Source organism: Ammodytes marinus (assembly GCF_949987685.1).
Source record: "Ammodytes marinus genome assembly, chromosome: 24".
Lineage (NCBI taxonomy): Eukaryota > Metazoa > Chordata > Actinopteri > Uranoscopiformes > Ammodytidae > Ammodytes > Ammodytes marinus.
Window position 1 is genome coordinate 1,002,984 of NC_137228.1, and position 21,444 is coordinate 1,024,427.

General features: G+C 45.3%; 1 protein-coding gene across 1 annotated transcript; it reads right to left on the minus strand.

Annotated features, from left to right (window-relative positions):
- Positions 1-19,716: 19,716 nt before the first annotated feature.
- Positions 19,717-20,310, minus strand: LOC307270017 (histone H1-like; the record flags this gene model as incomplete). Its single annotated transcript, XM_080053145.1, has 1 exon — positions 19,717-20,310. The coding sequence occupies one exon, from the start codon at positions 20,308-20,310 to the stop codon at positions 19,717-19,719; it is 594 nt and encodes a 197-aa protein (XP_079909271.1).
- Positions 20,311-21,444: the final 1,134 nt, after the last annotated feature.

Genomic DNA, 21,444 nt, shown 5'->3' on the forward strand with positions numbered 1-21,444 from the left:
GAACTGAAGAGGCGGTTCACTTCAGCCCCCATTCTCATTCATCCCAACCCGGCTCTACAGTTCGTGGTCGAGGTCGACGCTTCGGACTCCGGGGTAGGGGCGGTCCTCTCTCAACGCTCCCCGGAGGACCAGAAGCTTCATCCCTGTGCCTTCTTCTCCAGACGCCTGTCTCCCGCAGAGCACAACTACGACGTCGGCAACAGGGAACTGCTAGCGGTTAAGCTAGCGCTTGAGGAGTGGAGGCACTGGTTGGAGGGGGTGGAGATCCCTTTTATTGTTTGGACTGATCACAAGAACCTGTCCTATATCCAGTCCGCCAAGCGCCTTAACTCCCGCCAAGCCCGCTGGGCATTGTTCTTTGGTCGATTTAACTTCCAGCTCACCTTTCGACCAGGGTCCAAGAATGGGAAGCCGGATGTCTTGTCCCGACAGTTTGCCGTTGACCACGGTCTCTCCAGTCCCGATACCATCATCTCCCCTGGCTGTGTGGTGGGGGCAGTCAGGTGGCAGATTGAAGCACGGATCCGAGAGGCGCTGAGGGAGGAACCGGATCCGGGAACCGGGCCGCAGGGTCGGCTGTTCGTGCCAAGTGTCAGTTTCCATGGCAACGAGTGAACGCTGGCAACTTGCTGCCGCTGCTCGCCGGTAACTTTGAACTGTTTGAAACTTTTTAACTTTCAATAACTTAATTTTATTTATTTTATTTTCCATGAACTAATCGGACAGTGTGATTAGCTTCACTTGGAATATTTTTTCAATCCGCTGGCATTACTACTTGTGTGGGAACAACGATTCATTGGATGCTATCTTACTTCATGATTGAACGGGGACTTTTATCTCATAACACCATTCGTGTGTTGACAACTGAAGGGGACGTACCAACCGTAGGCAGAGGCCGCTGCTGCTGCTGCTGATTGTTCGCTGCTTCTCGCCACTGCTCATATAGCCACACACGCCACTACACCTGCTGCCGCTGTCCTCCAACACTGGGCAGTCGGATAATCTCCGGGTGCCTGCTGACCATCATCGTTGGTCCCACCCGCTTCAGCCGCCTCCTGGTCTCTCTGATCGCACTGTGTTGTGTACTGCAAGCGGGTCGCCCTCGCTCAGCTACCGAGTGGCGGCTAATGATCGCTGCTCCGTCGGCTACATCTGGTCGCATCCATCCTCCTCACTCCGCATGGTCTCCCCTCAGTCAGACTCTTCCCCTGGTTCATCATGATCACCTATTCACCTGCACAGCTGTTTGGACTTTTCAACCACCACCTCATCCCATCATCCATCTCAGTCATTCAACAACTTGGACTCCTACGCCGCCGCCGCTACATCCACAGAGGCTCCCGCCGTGGGTTTGTTTTGACCCAGCACGGAAACTCCATCCCATTCGTCCGGTTACCTGCAAGCTCCGTCGCACCTCTGCCACGTCATCAGGACTCACCCGCGGCCGCTATTGGACCATTCATCGCTTCTGTCAGGCAGCAGCTCACCAGGCAGGACAGAAAACATGGACTGGATTTCACTGCTGTCCTTTCCCCTCACCCACACATCACTTCACCAAATGGCCAATCATTTATATACTCAACCACCACCACCCCTCCACCCAGTTTCCCCCCCTCCCCTCCGCCCCTCTGCACAGCTAACCTGGCTAACCTCAGACCCAGGGCTGGACTGGGACAAAAAATCGGCCCTGGCATTTTTGGCCATGGCAGCCCACCGTTTATACGATATGCGGAGGAAGGGGTGTTGCACCAAATTCTGGGCCCCTATACAGAAAGTCCTGATGGGCTCTCTGAGAGGCGGTCTTACAATACAAACATGTAAAAGCTTTGTTTGTCTATAGTCCAAAACGTATGAGTGACTGGTCCCTCTCTGAGCCAGATAACAACACAATGTTTCTATTGATGAATGACCAGATTATTACGCGTACTTGAACACAACCCCTGGTCTAATGACTCTTAATAAACATGCACACACACAGTGTTTCTCACAGGAATTTGGGAGACTGTGTCGTGGACCCTGGACCTTCTAGGGGGGTCCGGGGGAATGCTCCCCCGGAAGATTTTTTTTAAAATGTTAAAGTAAAATTCATCAATCTGGTGCACTTTGAGAAGAAAACTAAGGCTAAATCAACTGTTTCCTATGTAAGCTATTTAGTACTATTTTCTGGAATGATTCAAAGACACAGAATGACCAAAAAGCAGAAAGAAGAAAGTTTAAAAAATCCAGTCAGCTTCGGGAATTTTTTCCCTTCGTTTGTATTTTTTAATGGCCCAATATAGGCCCCTGATCTTCATAGCCCCTAAATAAAAAATGTCGGGGCCTTCAAAGATCAGGGGCCTATATTGAGCCAGTAAAATTAATATAAATCAAAAAAATAATTTATTTTTTCTTGGGTGCAGCCCCCCTCTGCCTTGGGCCCCCCCAAGCCTGTCCGCAGTCCGACGGCCCTGAACGTAAAACTGACCATCGTCAGATGCTCATAATTACTGAGTACAAGTTGAATGCGTGATAATACAACTCAATGCAGCCTCTGAATGGGCGGCCCTCTGCTGTGTGTGTGATTGGGCCAGGCCTAACCTAGAACCAATCATAATGAGTAATGGCCTGGTAACTTTCAGGTGAAGTTGACAGCCTGCACGCACATTTATATGTCCATGGCACTCCCGAGAGGGAAGGGACCTCGGCCCTCGGCTGTGTGACTTGGCCGGGCCGGGCCGAGTCACACAGCCAAGGGTCCAAAAAAAAAAAAAAAAAAAAAAAAAAAAAAAGATTTTTAATTTTTTTTTTTTTTTTTTTTTTTTTTTAACCTCACCGGCCCAAAAGGCTGCCGGCCCCTCGGGCATTTGCCCGGTATGCCAGATGGCCAGTCCAGCCCTGCTCAGACCTCTCCAGCCTGCCCCTATCCCATCACCCTCTGGCTGTGCCAACTTTGCCCTCCTCAACACCCGCTCACTCAACAATAAAGCCCCCGCCATACATGAACTCATCCTCGACAATAATCTGGACCTCCTATTACTTACTGAAACCTGGCAACAACCCAATGACTTTTTCTCCCTCAACCAAGCATCTCCCCCTGGTTTCAGCTACATCGCCAAACCCCGCCCTTGCCGCCGTGGCGGTGGCCTCGCCGTCATCCACAAACATAATTATTCGATCAGAGAACTCACCCTCCCCTCAGTATCATCATTTGAATTCATTGCTTTTAAAGCCCCCTCCTCCACGACAGTTATCCTCATCTACAGGCCACCCAAACCTAATCCCTCCTTCCTTTCTGACTTCACCGAACTCATCACATTAGCATTAACCCTCTCTCCACGCTTGCTGTTACTCGGTGACATTAATATCCACATGGACTCCCCCACCTCCAAGCTCTCATCTGAACTCACCATTGTACTGGACAATTTCGATCTCACCCAACATGTCACCTTCCCAACCCATGACAAAGGACACATCCTCGACCTTGTCTGCTCCATCAATCTCCCTATACTCAGCCTTCACCCATGCCCCTTTCCCCTCTCTGATCACAAACTTATACTGTTCACCATCCTCTCCCCCACCCCCTGCCCCCGCCCCCTCAGAGAAATCACCTTCCGTAACCTCAAATCCATTGATCCCCACCATCTCTGTGACCTGCTCTCCTCCACCCTCCCCCTGGACTCAACCCTCAGCTCACCTGATGAGCTTACAAACCACCTTAATTATATCCTGTCTTCCTCCCTCAACACCCTGGCCCCCCTAAAAACCAAAACTGTCTCCTTTAATACTTCTTCCCCCTGGTTCACACCTGCACTCCGCAAATTGAAACAGACTGGCCGCCAACTCGAACGACTCTCCAAAAAAACTTCACTCACAGTCCACCACCAAGCCTACAAACTCCACCTCACTGCCTACAAAGACGCCCTCACCGCTGCCAAGTCTGCCTACCTCTCTGCCATCTTCTCTGACCCCTGCCAAAACCCCAGAACCCTCTTCTCCACAGTGAGCAACCTCCTCAAACCCCGGACCAGCACCCTCTCCACCTCCTCCCCAGATCTCTGTAACTCATTCCTCCAGTTTTTCGCTGACAAAATCACCACCATCAACCATTCACTTTTCCCTGTACATGAACCCCCTGCACATTCAATGGCCCCTCCCCTACCTATTTCGCTGGACCTCCCAACCCCTCCTCCCCATTGCCGTCTCTCCCACTTTGACTTGGTTACCCCTCTTGCACTCTCCAAACTTATAAGCTCCTCCAAACCTACTACCTGCTCCCTTGACCCCCTCCCCACTCCCCTGCTCAAGTCCTGCCTCCCCGTTCTCTGCCCCTACCTCACTAACCTCTTTAACTCCTCACTGTCCCATGGAATTGTCCCCTCTGCTTTCAAATCTGCTGCTGTCACCCCCACCCTCAAGAAACCTGGTCTCGACCCCGCCTCCCTCTGTAACTACCGCCCAATCTCCAACCTCCCCTTCCTCTCCAAAACCCTTGAACGCATAGTCACCAAACAACTCCAATCCCATCTCCACGCCAATAACCTTTTTGAATCCCTCCAATCTGGCTTCCGTCCTCTCCACAGCACAGAAACCGCTCTCCTTAAAGTCTTCAATGACCTCCTCACCTCTGCCGATGCTGGTTCCCTCAACTTCCTCATCCTCCTTGACCTGAGTGCAGCCTTCGATACTGTTAACCACACCATCCTGCTCACCAGACTCAGCAACCTCGGTATCGAAGGTACTGCACTCAGCTGGCTTCATTCTTATCTTTCTGACAGATCTAACTTCATCTCCCTCCATAACCACACATCTGCCACAGTCACCGTCACACAAGGTGTTCCCCAAGGTTCTGTACTCGGCCCCCTCCTCTTCATCATTTACCTCCTCCCCCTTGGTCAGTTACTTCGCCATTTCTCAATGGACTTCCACTGCTATGCTGATGACACCCAAATTTACCTCAGTACCAAATCCCCCCACAACCCCCCCATCTCCCACATTGAATCCTGCCTGTCTTCCCTTACACTCTGGATGAAAAATAACTTCCTCAAACTCAACAGCAACAAAACTGAACTCCTCCTAATTGGCTCCAAATCCACCCTCAGCAAATTTACAACCCCCCCCCCACACTCACTATTGATGGCACCATGGTCTCCCCCTCCCCCCAGGCCCGCAATCTTGGCGTAATTTTTGATCCCACCCTCTCCCTTGAACCCCACATCCGTCACACTGTCAAAACCTCCTTCTATCACCTCCGTAATATTGCAAAGATTAGATCCTCCCTCACACCCCATGCTGCTGAAAGACTCATCCATGCCTTCATCTCCTCCCGCCTTGACTATTGTAATTCACTCCTCGCCGGCATCAGCACCACCTCCATCAACAGACTCCAACGTGTCCAGAATGCAGCTGCCCGTCTCCTCACTCACAGCAACTCGTGGAACCACATCACCCCAGTCCTCAAAAAGCTCCACTGGCTCCCCATTTCTTTCCGGATCAATTACAAACTCCTGGTCCTCACCTACAAAGCCCTCAACCATCTGGCCCCCCCATATCTCACTGACCTTCTCTCCCCCTATCAACCCCCTCGGGCCCTCAGATCCTCCTCAGCCAGTCTCCTCTCCACCCACACATCTAAACTCTGCAGCTTTGGTGACAGAGCTTTCTCCAGGGAAGCTCCCAGGCTCTGGAACAGCCTCCCCCAACATATCCGTGACTCTGAGTCCCTCACCATCTTCCAGTCCAAACTCAAGACCCATCTCTTCTCCTCTGCCTACCCCTAGTTCACCCACCAACCCAACTCTACATGACATTTTTGTTTGTTTATTGTTTTGTTTTTGTAAAGCGCTCTGAGTGAGAGAAGAGCGCTATATAAATAAAATGTATTATTATTATTATTATTATTAAGTGCTGTCCGCTCCAAGGTCCTCCAGTGGGTGCATAATTCACGTTTCTCCTGCCACCCGGGTGTTAACCGCAGCCTGTCCCTGGCCAAGCGACACTTCTGGTGGCCCACCATCGAGGCTGACACCCGTGCCTTCGTGCTCGCCTGCACTGTCTGCGCACGCAGTAAGTCCTCGCATCAACCCTCCTCAGGTTTGCTCCGTCCCCTCCCGGTGCCTGGGCGCCCCTGGAGTCACATTGGTCTCGACTTCGTCACTGGTCTCCCGCTGTCCGAAGGTAATTCTACCATACTCACCATTGTTGATAGATTTTCCAAGGCTGTCCATTTTGTGCCTCTGCCCAAGCTTCCTACAGCGTCTGAGACTGCTGATCTCCTGGTTCAGCATGTGGTCCGCCTCCACGGGATCCCTGCTGACGTGGTCTCCGATCGGGGTCCACAATTCGTGTCCCAGGTATGGAGGGCTTTCTGTCGTGAGTTGGGATCCTCTGTCAGTCTCTCCTCAGGCTACCACCCCCAGACGAACGGGCAGACGGAGCGGGCCAATCAGGACCTCGAAGCTGCGCTGCGCTGTGTAACTACTCGGAACCAGTCTTCCTGGAGCACTCACCTGCCATGGGTTGAATACGCCCACAACTCCCTGACAAGTGCAGCTACTGGTATGTCCCCATTCGAATGTTCCCTTGGATATCAACCCCCTCTGTTCCCAGCACAGGAGGGCGACATCGCGGTGCCATCTGTCCGGGCCCACCTTCGACGCTGTCGTAAGGTCTGGAGGGACGCTCGCGCTGCCCTGCTCCGTTCCACCGAGCGCAATCGGCGCATGGCAGACAGACACCGGGTTCCAGCACCACAGTTCACACCAGGTCAGAAGGTTTGGCTCTCTTCAAAAAACATCCCACTCAACACTGAGTCTAAGAAGCTGTCCCCACGTTACATTGGTCCTTTTGAAATCGAAACTGTTATCAACCCATCCGCTGTCAAATTAAAACTGCCATTATCTATGAAGATTCACCCCACATTCCACGTTTCCCAGCTTAAGCCTGTCTCCACCAGCCCTCTGTGTCCTCCAGCTACACCCCCTCCACCTCCCCGCATGATTGATGATCACCCCGCCTACACAGTCCGGCGGATCCTGGATATTCGCCGCCGTGGTCGGGGTTTTCAGTACTTGGTGGACTGGGAGGGTTATGGTCCTGAGGAGAGGAGCTGGATTTCTCGCCAGCTCATCCTCGATCCCTCCCTTATTAAGGAGTTCCACCGGGACAACCCAGGGAAGCCCGGTGGCTCGCCTGGAGGCTCTCATTGAGGGGGGGGTACTGTCATGATCCCGTTTGGGCTCCTTGGCCTTATATGTGTTTTCCCTTTTCACCTGTGTTTGTGTGCTGAGCTAATTGCAGGGGTGGAGCCTGGTGTGCTGGAGTCAATTAACAACATTCGCAGCTGCCTTCAATCTTCATCAACTGCGCTACTTATACCCGGGCCTACCTTCCAGACACTGCCAGATTGTAGCTTCTGTTTTTCACACAGTCAGTTCACTCTCTCGCTCACTTGTTTTCAGCTATGCTCTGTTCCACTTTTTCCTGGTTAACCCCTGTTTCTCTGCCACAGTTCTCCCGGCCTGACTCCAGCCACCAGCTCCAGCCCTAGCTCTCCAGCACTACTCCTCGGACCCCTCCTGCCTGCCCGCTCTAGCCTGCTTCCACTCAGCCCCCTGGACTTGCCCCGTTGCTCTCTCCTGGACCCCCATGCCAGCCAGTTTCCCTCCCCGGATCCCGGTCCTAACACCCTGCTGGTTTTCTCCTAAAATAAATCTTCTTTTACTCACACTGTCTCTGCGCCTGTGTCCTCCAGACCCAACCGTAACATATACCCCTAAAAACCATTAAAATTTTCATTCTTTGCATTTTCACAAATGGAAAAAAAGTTTCACAAATCAGAAACTATGTTTTCTATAATCTATAGCCTCACTGTGATATTCTAGTCCAGATTTGAAGAGTCTAGGTGCAGTGGTTTTCAATCAGGACCAGTTCTAATGCGGTAAGGACCCCAAAAAAGCGTTGACATGTGCCTTTATTGCATTTTCACAGATAGAAAAAATTTTCACAAATCAAAAACTATGTTTTCCATAATCTATAGCCTCACTGTGATAATATAGTCCAGATTTGAAGAGTCTAGGTGCAAGGGTTTTCAATCAGGACCAGTTCTAATGTGGTCCAGATGCAAAAAAGCAGTGAAATCTACCCTATCTTTCTTTTGAACAAACTTAATTTTGTAAACTGTTTTTAAAGAATGGTTAGACTCTCTTAGATAATCTAGACTAATTAATGTGGCTTTACAGCGGCGATTTAGGAGGTTAAACAACGGAGAATCAGTCGTTCCGCCGCTCCTTAAGAATCCCTTAACTTTTCCTTAACTGCCGAATCGGCTGCTGCGAATCAGCTGCCAACTTCAGCGTCGTCGTTAGACCGTGCATTTTACCATGTGAAGACAAGTATTTTATTTTGAAGACTTTCAAGTAAACTTTTTAAGACGAAGGAACATTGTCTCGTCTTTTCGCTCGCGTTGCAAACACTGTGAGTTAACTCCAACAAGTGGTACACAGGAGAAGGAATGAGACAGAGTGCCACTACATTTTGTCAAAAAACTTGGCTTAACGGATCAATAAGCTTTGCGCGCCCGGGCCGTGTGGAGAGCGCAGCTGTCCGCTCGTAAGATCGGGAGAAAAAGAAAAGAGAGCTCACCTGATGAATCTTATTCAAGGAAAGGGTAATCCTCTGAAGTATTGTCCAATAAAAGGTAACGTGATCAGTTCATATTATCCCCGTGTATTCCCACAAGAGGACGTGACACTGTTGCCGGGAGATAACTGAAGCCCGTGCCGAAATTAAAGGTGGATTGTATAGAAAAAATGCAAGTTGTTGATTCTCCGTGTCAGCTCGTATTTTAAGCCTTGTTACAGTCAACGTGGATTTTTTGGCTTCATTTAAGAAGTTGTTTTGCACTTGTTTTTTAAAGAGAAAGTTACTTAAAGGATAAGTGCTTTTAAACCTTTGCATGCAACTAAAGCCTAACTCTGCAATATTAAGATGACTGATGAAAAGGAAAAAGAGCTTGGATATTTGAAGGATACAATGGATCCAGGACGGACACGCAAGTTGACAGAGAAAGCCTTAGAGGAGAAATTACAAAGAAATATAGCATTGAGAAGAAGAAAATTAGGAGCTCTCACATGTAGAATAAATGAAGTGGAGAAAATGATGAGTGATACTCAAAATTTACATGAGGTTGAAGACGTCATGGAAACTTATTTTCCACTTGCTGTTAACGAGTTTAATTGCCTCAACAAAGAAGTTGCAAGCCTTTTGCCTGAAGAGGAAAAAGTATTTGATCAAGAGCAATGGTTCGAACACAAAATGGCATCGATCAAAGAATTCATGAAAACAACTAAAACATGGATTACGGCCGTGCACGAAGGCACGTTGCAAAAGGATGATGATGCGGAAAATGACCCGCAAGATGCTGTTAAACCAAGTGACAGTATATCGCAGTTGGGTGCCAGCCAGGCTGGACACAATCAACAAAATGGATCTCACGTAAATCGCAAAACAACCACATCACGAGTTTCGTCGACACGTGTTAAACAAGAGGCTGAGCATGCAGCTCTGCTTGAACGTGCTGCAGCTCAGAAGAAAAAGCAGCAGCTTGAGTTTGAAATGGCCAAACTTAAAGGGGTAAAAGAAGAACTTGAGTTGGAAACTGCGTTAGCAGAAAGCAGTGCAAAATTAAAGGTGCTCAAAGAATATAAAAGATCCGAAGATGGTTGCAGTAGTTGTGGTTACAGTAGCCACGCGCTTGCACAAATACTAAGAGGTGGGAAAGTGAAGCAAGAAGAACCCAGTGTTACACTTCCTCAGCCAGTTAATCCGGGTGTTAACGCTCAACGGCGAATGCTGCAATCCCAAGTACCTAACGTGGCTCCTCAAGATCACGGTAACGCTCAGGTCAGCAGAGGTGACGAGATGCTTAAAGTCATGCAAAATCAGAACGTTATCACTGAGCTACTGGTAAAACAACAAAGGCAATCCCAGCTACCAATGAAGGACATCCCTGTCTTCAAGGGTGACGCACTGCAGTACAAATCTTTCATCAGAGCATTCGAGCACTCAATTGAACAAAAGACAGACAATGATAAGGACAAATTGTACTTTTTGGAGCAATTTACAGCTGGTGAACCCCAGGAGCTAGTCCGCAGCTGCGCCCACATGTCGGCTAACAAAGGCTTCTCTAAAGCGAAGAAATTGCTTCAAGAGCACTATGGGGACGAGCTACAGATCGCCAGCGCGTACATTGATAAAGCACTAAAATGGCCGCAGATAAAGTCTGATGATGGAAAGGCATTAAATGCTTATGCTATGTTCTTGGTTGGATGTCGCAACACAATGGAGGACATAGACTATCTGGAAGAGATGGACAACCCTACCAATTTACGGACAGTGGTATCCAAACTGCCCTTCAAAATGAAAGAACGTTGGTGTGCTGAAGCTTACAACGTCAAAGAGCGAGGAGGCGGAAGAGCGAAGTTTGCTGACTTGGTGAAATACATAGACCGCCAAGCTAAAATAATGATCGACCCCCTCTTCGGTAATCTACCAGACAGCCGATCAACCACGGTTGGAAAGGTTGAACAAAAGGAAAGGCATCCCTTTAAGAGAGAAGTTCGTGGAAGCAGCTTTGCTACCAATGTTTCCACTGAAGATACAAGACCTCAAGGAACATGTGTGACGCCAGCTAATCCAGGCAAGACCAGGATCGCCTTTGAGAAGCCATGTTTGTACTGCCAGCAGTCTCACAATTTAGCTTCATGCAACAAAATAAAGGACCAGCCTCACAAAGAACGTGTGGAGTTCCTGAAGTCAAATGGCTTGTGTTTTGGCTGCTTAACCCCCGGCCATCTCAGCAAGTTCTGCAAAAGAAGGATCGAGTGCAAAGAATGTTCGCTAAGAAATCCAGACATTTTACACATAGTGAAAAGAGAAGGTTCTGCCCTACCTGAGAAGAAAGATGGTGCTCACGGAAACAAAGTATCATGTGCTCAAGTTTCTGTCACGCATGAGTCTTGTAGCCTAACTGGGGCCGGAAAAGCTGAATGTGTGCTGTCAAGTGTACCGGTGAAGATTAAATCAAAAAAGAGCGACAAGTATGTGGAGACTTACGCCTTCATGGACCCAGGAAGTACAGCAACGTTCTGCACGGTAGACCTGCAAAGGAAACTGAATGTTTTTTTTTTGTAATTCACATATTTATTAAATGTTCACAGGTGGTCACATACAGGGACATCTGATACAAATTCATAATACAAAGTCATATTTCATGTTTCATGGCTTCCATATTATTGTTTTCATGGTGACATAAAAAATAAATAAAAATAACAACAATAATAACAATAACAATAATAATAACAATAATAATAATAATAATAATAATAATAATAATAATAATAATAATAATAATAATAATAATAATAATAATAATAATAATAGAGAAAGAAAAAAGTAAAATAATAAGAAACATCTAGATACTTCCCCCATGTGGAGATAAGAGCCAATATTTATTCTCCTTTCTTCTCCCCTCAATATGCCATGGTCAGACCCCACAAGCAAAAACAGGCCAATGACAAAAAAAATAAAAAATAAAAAAATAAATACATTTGTTACCATGGTCCGGTGATGTTAGCTGCCTTTGCAGTTGTGGCTGTATTAATTTGGGTCACTATCCACCTTTATGTGGTCCCAAAACCCTTCCCAAGAGGATACCCCCTCCCCCCAATTGTCACTTAATCGGTTCAACATGCATTCATAAGATACAGTTTCAGTCATTGCATTGGCCCATTCTTCAACTTGTGGGGCTTTTGGTATCTTCCAGTGTCTTAAAATAACACGGCAAGCCGTTACTATACCTACAATAATTACAGAAAAGTCACACTTCGATACGTTAGGTATTTGAGATTTGTCCCCTAATAGACAGAGCTCTGGGCTTAAAGGAATTTCTGAACCAAACCAATTGCTTAAAATGAAAATAATCTTAGTCCAGAGAGGCCTGACCATAGCACACTCCCAGATACAATGGAGAAAAGTACCAATTTCAGTTTTACATTTCCAGCATAGGTTATCATTCAATAGTTTCATTCTATGGAGTTTAGAAGGCGTATAATAGTATCTATGTAAAATCTTGTATTGTGTGAGCTTTCCCCTCGCCTCTCTCACATATTTACCACAATCAGCCAAAATATTTGCCCAGTGGTCACACTTAATTTCTCCACCAATATCTCTCTGCCAAATCGATCTCATAATATTTGAATCATTACACATAGAAGCATTAGCAGTCTTGTAAAATTGGGAGGCTTTACATTTTTCTGGTGGTAGTTTCATATAGTTCATGACATTATTATCAACCACACTGTATGGCTTGGAACTAATACAGCTCCGTATCTGCAAGTATTTCCAAAAATGATCCTTTCCCACCAGGTTAAATCGCTCTAAAAGTTCATTGTATGATAACAGCACTCCGTCCTCAAATAAATCGCTAATAGTACATACACCTCTGGAGTGCCACTGTTTCCAGTACACAGATGTTTTTCCAATGCGGACATCAGGGTTATGCCATAATGATGAATATTTTTGTACAGTATGTTTAAGTTTAAAGATTTTATGGACTTTAATCCACACATCCTTTGAATGTAAAAGTACGGGGTTTGTGATATTAGACCTTTTTTGAGATATAACCTCTATAGGATTGAAGGGTGAGCATATCTCCCTTTCAATATCCATCCAAGCTGCATTATTTTCTGTAACATGCCAATATCTTGCAGTTTTAGCCATTTCAAAAGATAAATAATACAATCTCATGTCAGGAAGACCCAGCCCTCCATTTTCTTTATGCGAACATAATTTTCTCAGTTTAATTCGTGGCCTTTTCCCTTCCCATAGGAAGTGTTTTACTATATCATCTAATTGTCTAAATATAGTAGATGGTATTATAATTGGGAGCATCATAGTAACATAATTAAACTGCGGGGCTACCACCATTTTTATTATACTGACTTTTCCCCATAATGTGAGTCTGATCTTCTCCCACTTTTGAAAGTTAGTTTTGATCTTTTGGAGTAAAGGGTTAAAGTTCAACGTTACTATTTCCCCTATGTCCTGGGACAATTTAATGCCAAGGTATTTCATCCCGTTATTTACCCATCTGAAGTTGTACTTCTCTACCATAAATGGAAAGCAGGACTTGGATAGGGGCATCGCTTCCGATTTAGTCCAGTTTATAGAATAACCTGAACATTTTGAAAAGGATTGGATTGTGTCCATCAAATATGATAAGGATGTTAGGGGGTCAGACACCACTGCTAAGATATCATCGGCATAAAGTAATAGTTTGTGTTCTTTATCTCCTCCCTTAACACCTTTTATTCCAGTGTGTGCCCTAATGGACACTGCTAATACCTCTAGGAAAATGATAAACAATAATGGGCTTAATGAGCATCCTTGACGTGTACCTCGGGTCAGATTAAAAAAGGGGGATACCGTTCCGTTGGTCATCACTGCTGCCTTCGGTTCTTTATACAACATTTTTACCCATTTAATAAAATTAGAGTCGAAGCCAAAATGGGATAGGGTGTGGAACAAAAATTGCCATTCCACCCTATCAAAGGCTTTCTCCGCATCAAGGGAGATGGCAGTAACTGGGGTGTTTTGAGATTGACTCGACCACATTAAATGTAACAAAAGCCTTATATTGTCAGTTGAGGTTCTATTTTTCATGAAACCAACTTGATTGGGATGAATAATACTAGGTAATACACATTGCAAGCGTGTGGCTAGGATTTTGGTCAGGATTTTTCCTGCTTTAGGGATCAGTGTAATAACAGCTTCATTAAAAGTAGGAGCTACCAAACCCTTGTTGAACATTTCGGAGTATACCCTTTGTAATACTGGTGCAAGAATATCTATGTAAACTTTATAATATTCTATTGGTAGTCCGTCAAAACCAGGCGACTTCCCATTTTTCATTGATGAAATTGCCTTCCTTATTTCAGCTTCTGTTATGGGGGACTCCAGGTCAGCTGCATCCTGTGGTTGCAGCTTAGGTACCTTTATATTTAAGAGAAACTGTTCTGTGTCCTCTTCTGAGGTGTTAGAGAGTATGGATGAGGTATATAATTTTTCATAATACTGCTGAAATACCCTATTTATATCTTTGGTTGAGAAAAATTGTTTTCCCCCCTGTTTAATGACTGGTATAGTATTAGCACATGTTTTCTCCTTTAACTGTCTGGCAAGGAGTTTCCCGGTTTTTTCTCCCCCTTCATAGAAGCTTGTTTTTAACCTATAAAGGGCATATTCTGCTTTTTTGTTATAAATCTCATGTAAGTTAAATTTAAGCTTAGAGAGTTCCTGATACTTCTCATTGCAGAAGTGTCTTGCCAGGTCTATTTCTTTATCTTTTATTTCCTTTTCTAAATCTTTCATCCTACTAAGATTTTCTCTTTTATTTTTAGTAACCTGTGCTATAAATTTCCCCCTTATGTATGCTTTTGAAGCTTCCCACACAGTTGTTATTTCCTCAATGCTGCCAATATTAGTTTAAAAAAAAAAGTTCAAGTCCTCCTCTACCATATTTCTAAAGAGTGCGTCTGATAGTAATGTGGTATTTAATCTCCACCTCCCTCTCCTCTCAGTACTTAAGTTTGCTGTAATGAGTAATTCGACTGGTGCGTGATCTGTGATGGATATTGCTTTTATAGCACAGCTAGCTACACTATCTGCCAGAGAGGAACTTATTAGAAAAAAATCAATCCTTAAATATGTTTTATGACGGTGGGAGAAAAAAGTATAGTCTCTCATTGTCGGGTTAGTCAGCCTCCATATGTCAGTTAGACCTGCATCTCTACTCAGCATGTGCAAAGCCTCTCTCCTTTGTCAGGGGAGGGGCTCTATAAAAACTCTTATCCAAGACCGGGTCAATAACTTCATTGAAGTCCCCAGCTAATATAGTTTGACCTTCCATATCTCCTAGGATCTTAACCTCATGGGAAAACAAGGGGTCTCCTTTGGTAGGTGCATAAATGTTACATAATACTATGGGGATTCCCTCCATTATTGCTTCAATGCATACAATCCTTCCCTCTGTATCTTTAGTTTGCTTTAAGAGGACAATTTAAGTTCTTATGAATTAGAATCAGAACTCCATTACGTTTACTTGAAAATGAACTATGGAAAAGATGACCTACCCAGCCCACTTTAAATTTCTCAGCTTCAGAACCCTGCATGTGGGTTTCCTGTATAAAAACAATATCTGTTTGATTATTTTTCAAATATGTCAATATCTTCTTTCTTTTAAGGGGACTCCCACAACCATTTATGTTCCATGAAATGAATTTAATTAGCTTACTAGACATTTAACTAGGAAACTGAATGTTAAAGGGAAACCAACATAAATACTTCTCAGCACCATGGGTCAAGACAAACATGGAGAACAAAAGCTCATCAGTAGCTACGTGATATCGGACCTGGAAGTGTGCGGACTGGAAGACAGCGAGCATATCGATCTTCCTAAGGTGTACACTCACAGCAACATACCAGTTCACGCTGAAAACATACCCAAGCAATCAGATATCCAGCAGTGGACTTACCTCAGTGAAGTGTGTTTGCCAGAATTGGTTGCAGATGTAGGCCTACTTATTGGAGCAAACTGTCCAAAAGCTATGGAGCCATGGCGTATCATTAACAGTCAACATGGAGGCCCTTATGCCGTTAAGACTGCCATTGGATGGGTAGTTAATGGGCCCATGAGAAAGGAACTGGAGGACACAGATAACAAACCACCTAGATGTTCAGTGAACAGGATCTCATTGATGGAAGTTGAGAAGTTACTTGTCCAACAGTACAATACTGATTTTCAAGAGTGCAACTACGATGACAAAGAAGAGTTGTCGCAAGAAGACAAACAGTTCATGCAGTCTGTGCAGAAAACTGCAACTCTGGAGAACGGACATTACAGCATTGGATTGCCACTCAGGAACGAGAAGCTCCAAATGCCTAATAACCGTTGTGTGGCGGAGCAGCGCATAGCCAGTTTGCAAAGAAAGCTCAAGAAGAATCCTGAGTTCTTCGAAGAGTACAAAGCCTTCATGGACAACATCATAAGCAAAGGCTACGCTGTCCAAGTTCTGGCACACCAGCTGAACCGTGACGACAACATGGTGTTCTACATACCGCACCACGGGGTGTCCCACCCTAAGAAAAGAAAACTACGAGTGGTCTTCGACTGCACAGCCTCGTTTCAGGGCCGGTCTTTGAATAGTGAATTATTGCAGGGACCCGATCTGACCAACACGTTGGTTGGTGTCCTCTTAAGATTCCGTGAGGAGCCAATAGCCATGATGGCAGATATCGAGTCGATGTTTTATCAAGTTCAGGTGCCAGAAGAAGACGCAGATCTCCTCTGCTTTCTTTGGTGGCCCAATGGCAACTTGAATGGGCCCATGGAGGAATATCGAATGGCAGTGCACCTTTTTGGTGACACCTCATCTCCAAGCGTTGCCTCATATGCACTTCGGAGAACCGCTGAGGATCACAGAGCCACTGCCTCCCCAGAAGCCGTTCAAACAATCCTGCGGAATTTTTACGTGGATGATTGTTTAAAGAGCGTAGCTACAGAAGAAGATGCCATAACATTGGCAAGTGATCTCCGCACCTTGTGTGCCAGTGGAGGTTTCAATCTAACAAAGTGGATGAGCCACAACCGGAAGGTGTTAATGTCTATCCCAGAAGCACACAGAGCTACTGAAGCGAAAGACTTGGATCTAAGCCATGATGCACTACCATTCGAGAGGACCCTCGGCTTACAGTGGGATACAGACATGGATGCTTTCACTTACAGCATGAGACTGCAAGACAAGCCGATGACGAGGAGGGGCATTTTATCCGTCGTCAACTCTGTCTACGACCCCCTCGGCTTTTTGGCGCGAGTCGTCCTGCCAGCCAAGCTTCTGCTAAAAGAGCTTTGTAAGGAGCAGCATGGTTGGGATGAGAGCATTGGTGAAAAACATGCTGAAGATTGGCAGAAATGGAAAGAAGATGTTACTCACCTTACTGACTTCCACGTGAACAGATGTTTAAAGCCTCCAGACTTTGGATGCAGTGCCGTAGCGCAGTTACATCATTTCTTGGATGCCTCAGAGTACGCATACGGCACTGTAACTTATCTGCTGCTAGAGAACAAGCAAGGCGGGAAACATTGTTCGTTTTTGATGGGGAAATCTAGAGTGTCACCGCTCAAGCAGGTCACAATCCCCCGGCTTGAACTGATTGCGGCAGTCGTGGCGGTGAAGATGGACAAGATGTTACGTCAAGAGCTTCAATTGCCACTTCAACCGTCTACCTTCTGGACAGACAGCACTACCGTTCTCAGGTATATCGACAACGAAACAGCTCGATTCAAGACTTTCGTTGCAAATAGAGTTACACTGATTCGTGAAGCCACCAAGCCTTCTCAGTGGAACTACGTCGGCACAGCAGAAAACCCTGCAGATCAAGCTAGCAGGGGCCTGAAGGCCAAAACTTTGATGAAAGAAGGAACATGGATTAATGGACCAAACTTCCTGCTGCAAAGCCAACATGATTGGCCCAAACAACCGGTGCAAAGGAAGGAAAGCCTTCAGGATGACCCAGAGGTCAAGAACACAGTTTCAGTCAACACAGTCATAGTCGAAGGTAACGTGGAACCAATGAACAGATTGATCGACTACTATTCGGACTGGCATAAGCTGAAAAGGTCAGTGGCCTGGATTCTAAAGCTGAAGGAAACCTTGCGCCAGCTGAAAGATGAAAGAAAGGAGTTCTCAACAACAGTCAATCAAACTGAAAAGGACCCTGTAAAGCAAAGATTAAAGTTAGAAAAACACATGGAGAAATACAGAACAACAAAAGAAAAGAAACAACTTACCTTAGATGATCTGGTCGCTGCAGAGTCCATATTGATCCAGTTCAGCCAAAACCAACAGTACGGAGAAGACTTAAAAGCTCTGCAAAAAGGAAAACAAAAAAATGGGTTATAATGGGTTATTAGCTTCCTAATTACTGGTAATTAGGAAGCTAATAACCCATTATGGGTCAATCATTTAGGGAGAAGGGGGAGATTAAATAAGATGTTTTTTCTTCTCACCCCTTTACGAACAGGAAAAGCAAGTGTTAAGAGTTTTGTTTTCATTTGCGGTTTACATTGTTGGTAAATAATACTTTATTGTAACTGTCCACTTGTTTTATCATTTTATGGTTTATTATTGCTTATTTTTTCCTTTAACTTTGTTCAAAATAAAAACATTTTCAATTCAATATTTCTTATTTTAGGCTGTTTTATATCTGTATTGTTAAGCTTTACCTTGTGGCATTAAAGCGGCTACGAGTAACATTTAAATATCTTTTAAACAGCCTCATCTTTCCTCTGATAATCATAAATTACCTTTAACAGCAAACGAGACCATCAGTGCAAAGAAAGAAGTTTTTAAATAGTTTTTATTACTGCTTTTGGTCTGGTCGCACACCCAGTCCGATTTTCGGTTCGCTTGTGCAGGCTCTATGGTCACATATCCATATTGGTCGCAGATTTCAGTGTGGCGCAGCAACGTGATTTGAGAAGCCTATCCCTCCAGGTGAGGGAAGGGGAGCGGGAGCCTTGTTTGAGACAGTTATTTATTTATTTATTTATTTATTTATTATTATTCTTTCGGACAATTCCACACAATACACAATTATCTCTTTCACATCATACATCTTAATTTGTGTTGTCCGAAGGGTGACGGAAGAAGCCTAAGGCTTATCGAGTCCCGCCCCCAATTTCATCAGATTCAGAATCAGATACACATTTACTGATGTATTTGTCGTCATAATGACTGATAACGGGGCTGAACCATCAAAGAAAAAAATTAAAATGCAATGAAGAAAAGCTAAAAGGGAGAGTGATATAGGCTACGGGCGGGACGAGGGCGTTGCCAAGCAACGTGTATACAATTTCACGAGAGCGAAACTAGACTGCAGTGTTTACTCCTAAATGAATGAGCAGTTGGTACTAACACAAAGTTGGCTTTGCTTCACCATCATCAGATAACCATTATCTGAAATAGTAATTATTTACATCAACAACACAAACACATTACCTCATCATAATCCATACTAACTGCCGTCTCTCGTTCATTCGCTTTCTGTGAGGACACGTCTTTCAGCTCCGTGAGAGAGAGTAGTTAGGTGACACTGCTGCATCAACTCATTGCAATCAGGTGTGTGTGGCAGTGACTGGCATTAGTTGATGCAGTGTCAAAACCACTCTCACAGAGCCGAAAAGAGTCCTCACACTTTCAACACACGGACATGCACTATATTGCGCCCTTCTCAGTTCACACTCGCACGCCTGGCACGCTCTAGAAAACAGCTTTGCGACAGCGGGCGTCGTAAAAATACTACCGCTTTTGTCCAAAGGGGACGCCAACGTGCCATCTTACTCGTAGTGGCTTTAAGCACATTGTATACACTGTAATGTAATGGTAGTTTAGACTATTCACCTCATGTATTAGGATAACAGATTTATATTTCTGGGATGAGATTGATTCACACCAAAAAGCTATATTGGTTGATTAAATGAAATGTTTTTCAGTGTTTAGGTGCAATGACATTTGATATTAAAACAAAATGTGTCTAAAAAAGGAGCAGGAAGATCTCTTGAGTATAATGTGTTGGCTCTTAAAAGAGCCTTTGGTGAGTGATGCTGGATGAAGGAGCGCTTTACTTCTTGGCCTTCTTAGCTGCAGTTTTCTTTACTGGAGCTTTCTTCACCGGGGTTTTCTTGGCTGCGGGTTTCTTCACAGCCTTTTTAGCGGGAGCCTTCTTGGGACTCTTCTTCACTGCAGGCTTCTTGACAGCTTTCTTGGCCGCTGCCTTCTTCGGGGACTTCTTGAATGCTAGTGCTTTCTTAGCTGCCGGTGCCTTCTTTGGAGACTTCTTGACGGCGGGCTTCTTGGCTATAGCGGGGGCTTTCTTCACCACTTTCTTCACTGGTTTGGCGGCTTTGGGCTCCTTCTTGGCAAGCTTGAAAGAGCCGGAGGCCCCGGTCCCTTTAGTCTGGTTCAGAGTCCCGTTGGTCACCAGCTTGGTCACGGCGATATTGATACGTTTGTTGGCCTTGGCCACATCAACGCCTTCAGCGGCCAGAGCCTTTTTGACCGCCGACAGAGACACTCCCTTGCGCTCCTTGGACGCGGCGCTGAGGATGAGCTTCGGGAGGGTGGGTCCTTCCTTCTTGGGGCGGGGAGCAGCCTTCTTCTTTGCGGCCTTAGCCGGGGCTTTGGCCGGAGCGACTGCTGGAGCTTCCTCTGCCATCTTTATTGTTCGCTGTGTTCGTCTGAATGATTCTGAACGGAGTGCACGAGGCGGGATTTATACAGCTCATGAGAACCGTGGAGATTCAAGCACACAGCCGCTCTGCTGCCCGGCTCAAATGCGGCGACACTTTTTGTTTTCTCCTCCACATTTCGGGGATAAAACTCACATAATATAAATGTGTTACACCATAAATGTTATTCTAGCAGAGAGAAAAAAATGTTCTCTTCAGACTTAGCTCATGTTTGAAGCCGAAGATGCGTTTATTTAACTCCGGAAAGCTTCTACCCTCTCCAATACACCGTCACTTCGAGCAACTCACAGCGACTTTCTTTCACATTTCATCTCCTAAAATGGTTAAAAATTATGTTTATTTAATGTGAAAGTGGTTTTCCAGTTAGCAGGGACATATGACAAGATAATCAAAGTGAATTCGCTGTTTATGGCGAGTCTCATTGGGTTTAAATCAGAGCTGTTTCTGGTGGAAGTAAACACACGGAAGCTGCCGGTGACTCGGGCGGTCAGACGGACTCCTGACAATATGGATCTGCTGGGAAAATACTTTCTGTTTCCACCGAATGTTAGATTTAACACGAAGAGACTCGTAGCAGCCCTAAAACGTAATAAATATATACATTGTAACACAATATTAACTATCCAATGTAACATTTCAGTGAAGGCATTTCTTTAGGCTGTTGTGCAGACACTGGTTACATGGTCAAATTCGAGTTTGAAGATTGAATGATAGCTAGGCTATTGTTACTTGCTGTAGTTTGGTCTGGCTTTGCAAGAGGTAAGTGTAGACAAATGATCAGGTAGAGGTAGGTGCAGAGAGAGGTAAGGGAAAGCAAAAGACACAAGTCTAATATTTGAGTTTAATTCAGACGTTTTGCTGGACACTGTGGAGTGGATCTAGGGTTCTTGCGTTTCTGAGTGCAGTCTGTGGAAGTTCTACCACACTGGGTGTACTGTTCTTTTACTGACACTATTTCTGCACTGCTTGTGTTCAATAAAATCTTGTTTTAATGACCATTTTGTTGTCTTTTCTTTTGTGATGCTCGTCTCTAGGACATAGAGCTTGTATTGCATATTTGAACTTTGATTTGAAACACTGTATGTGAAAAGGGTAAATAA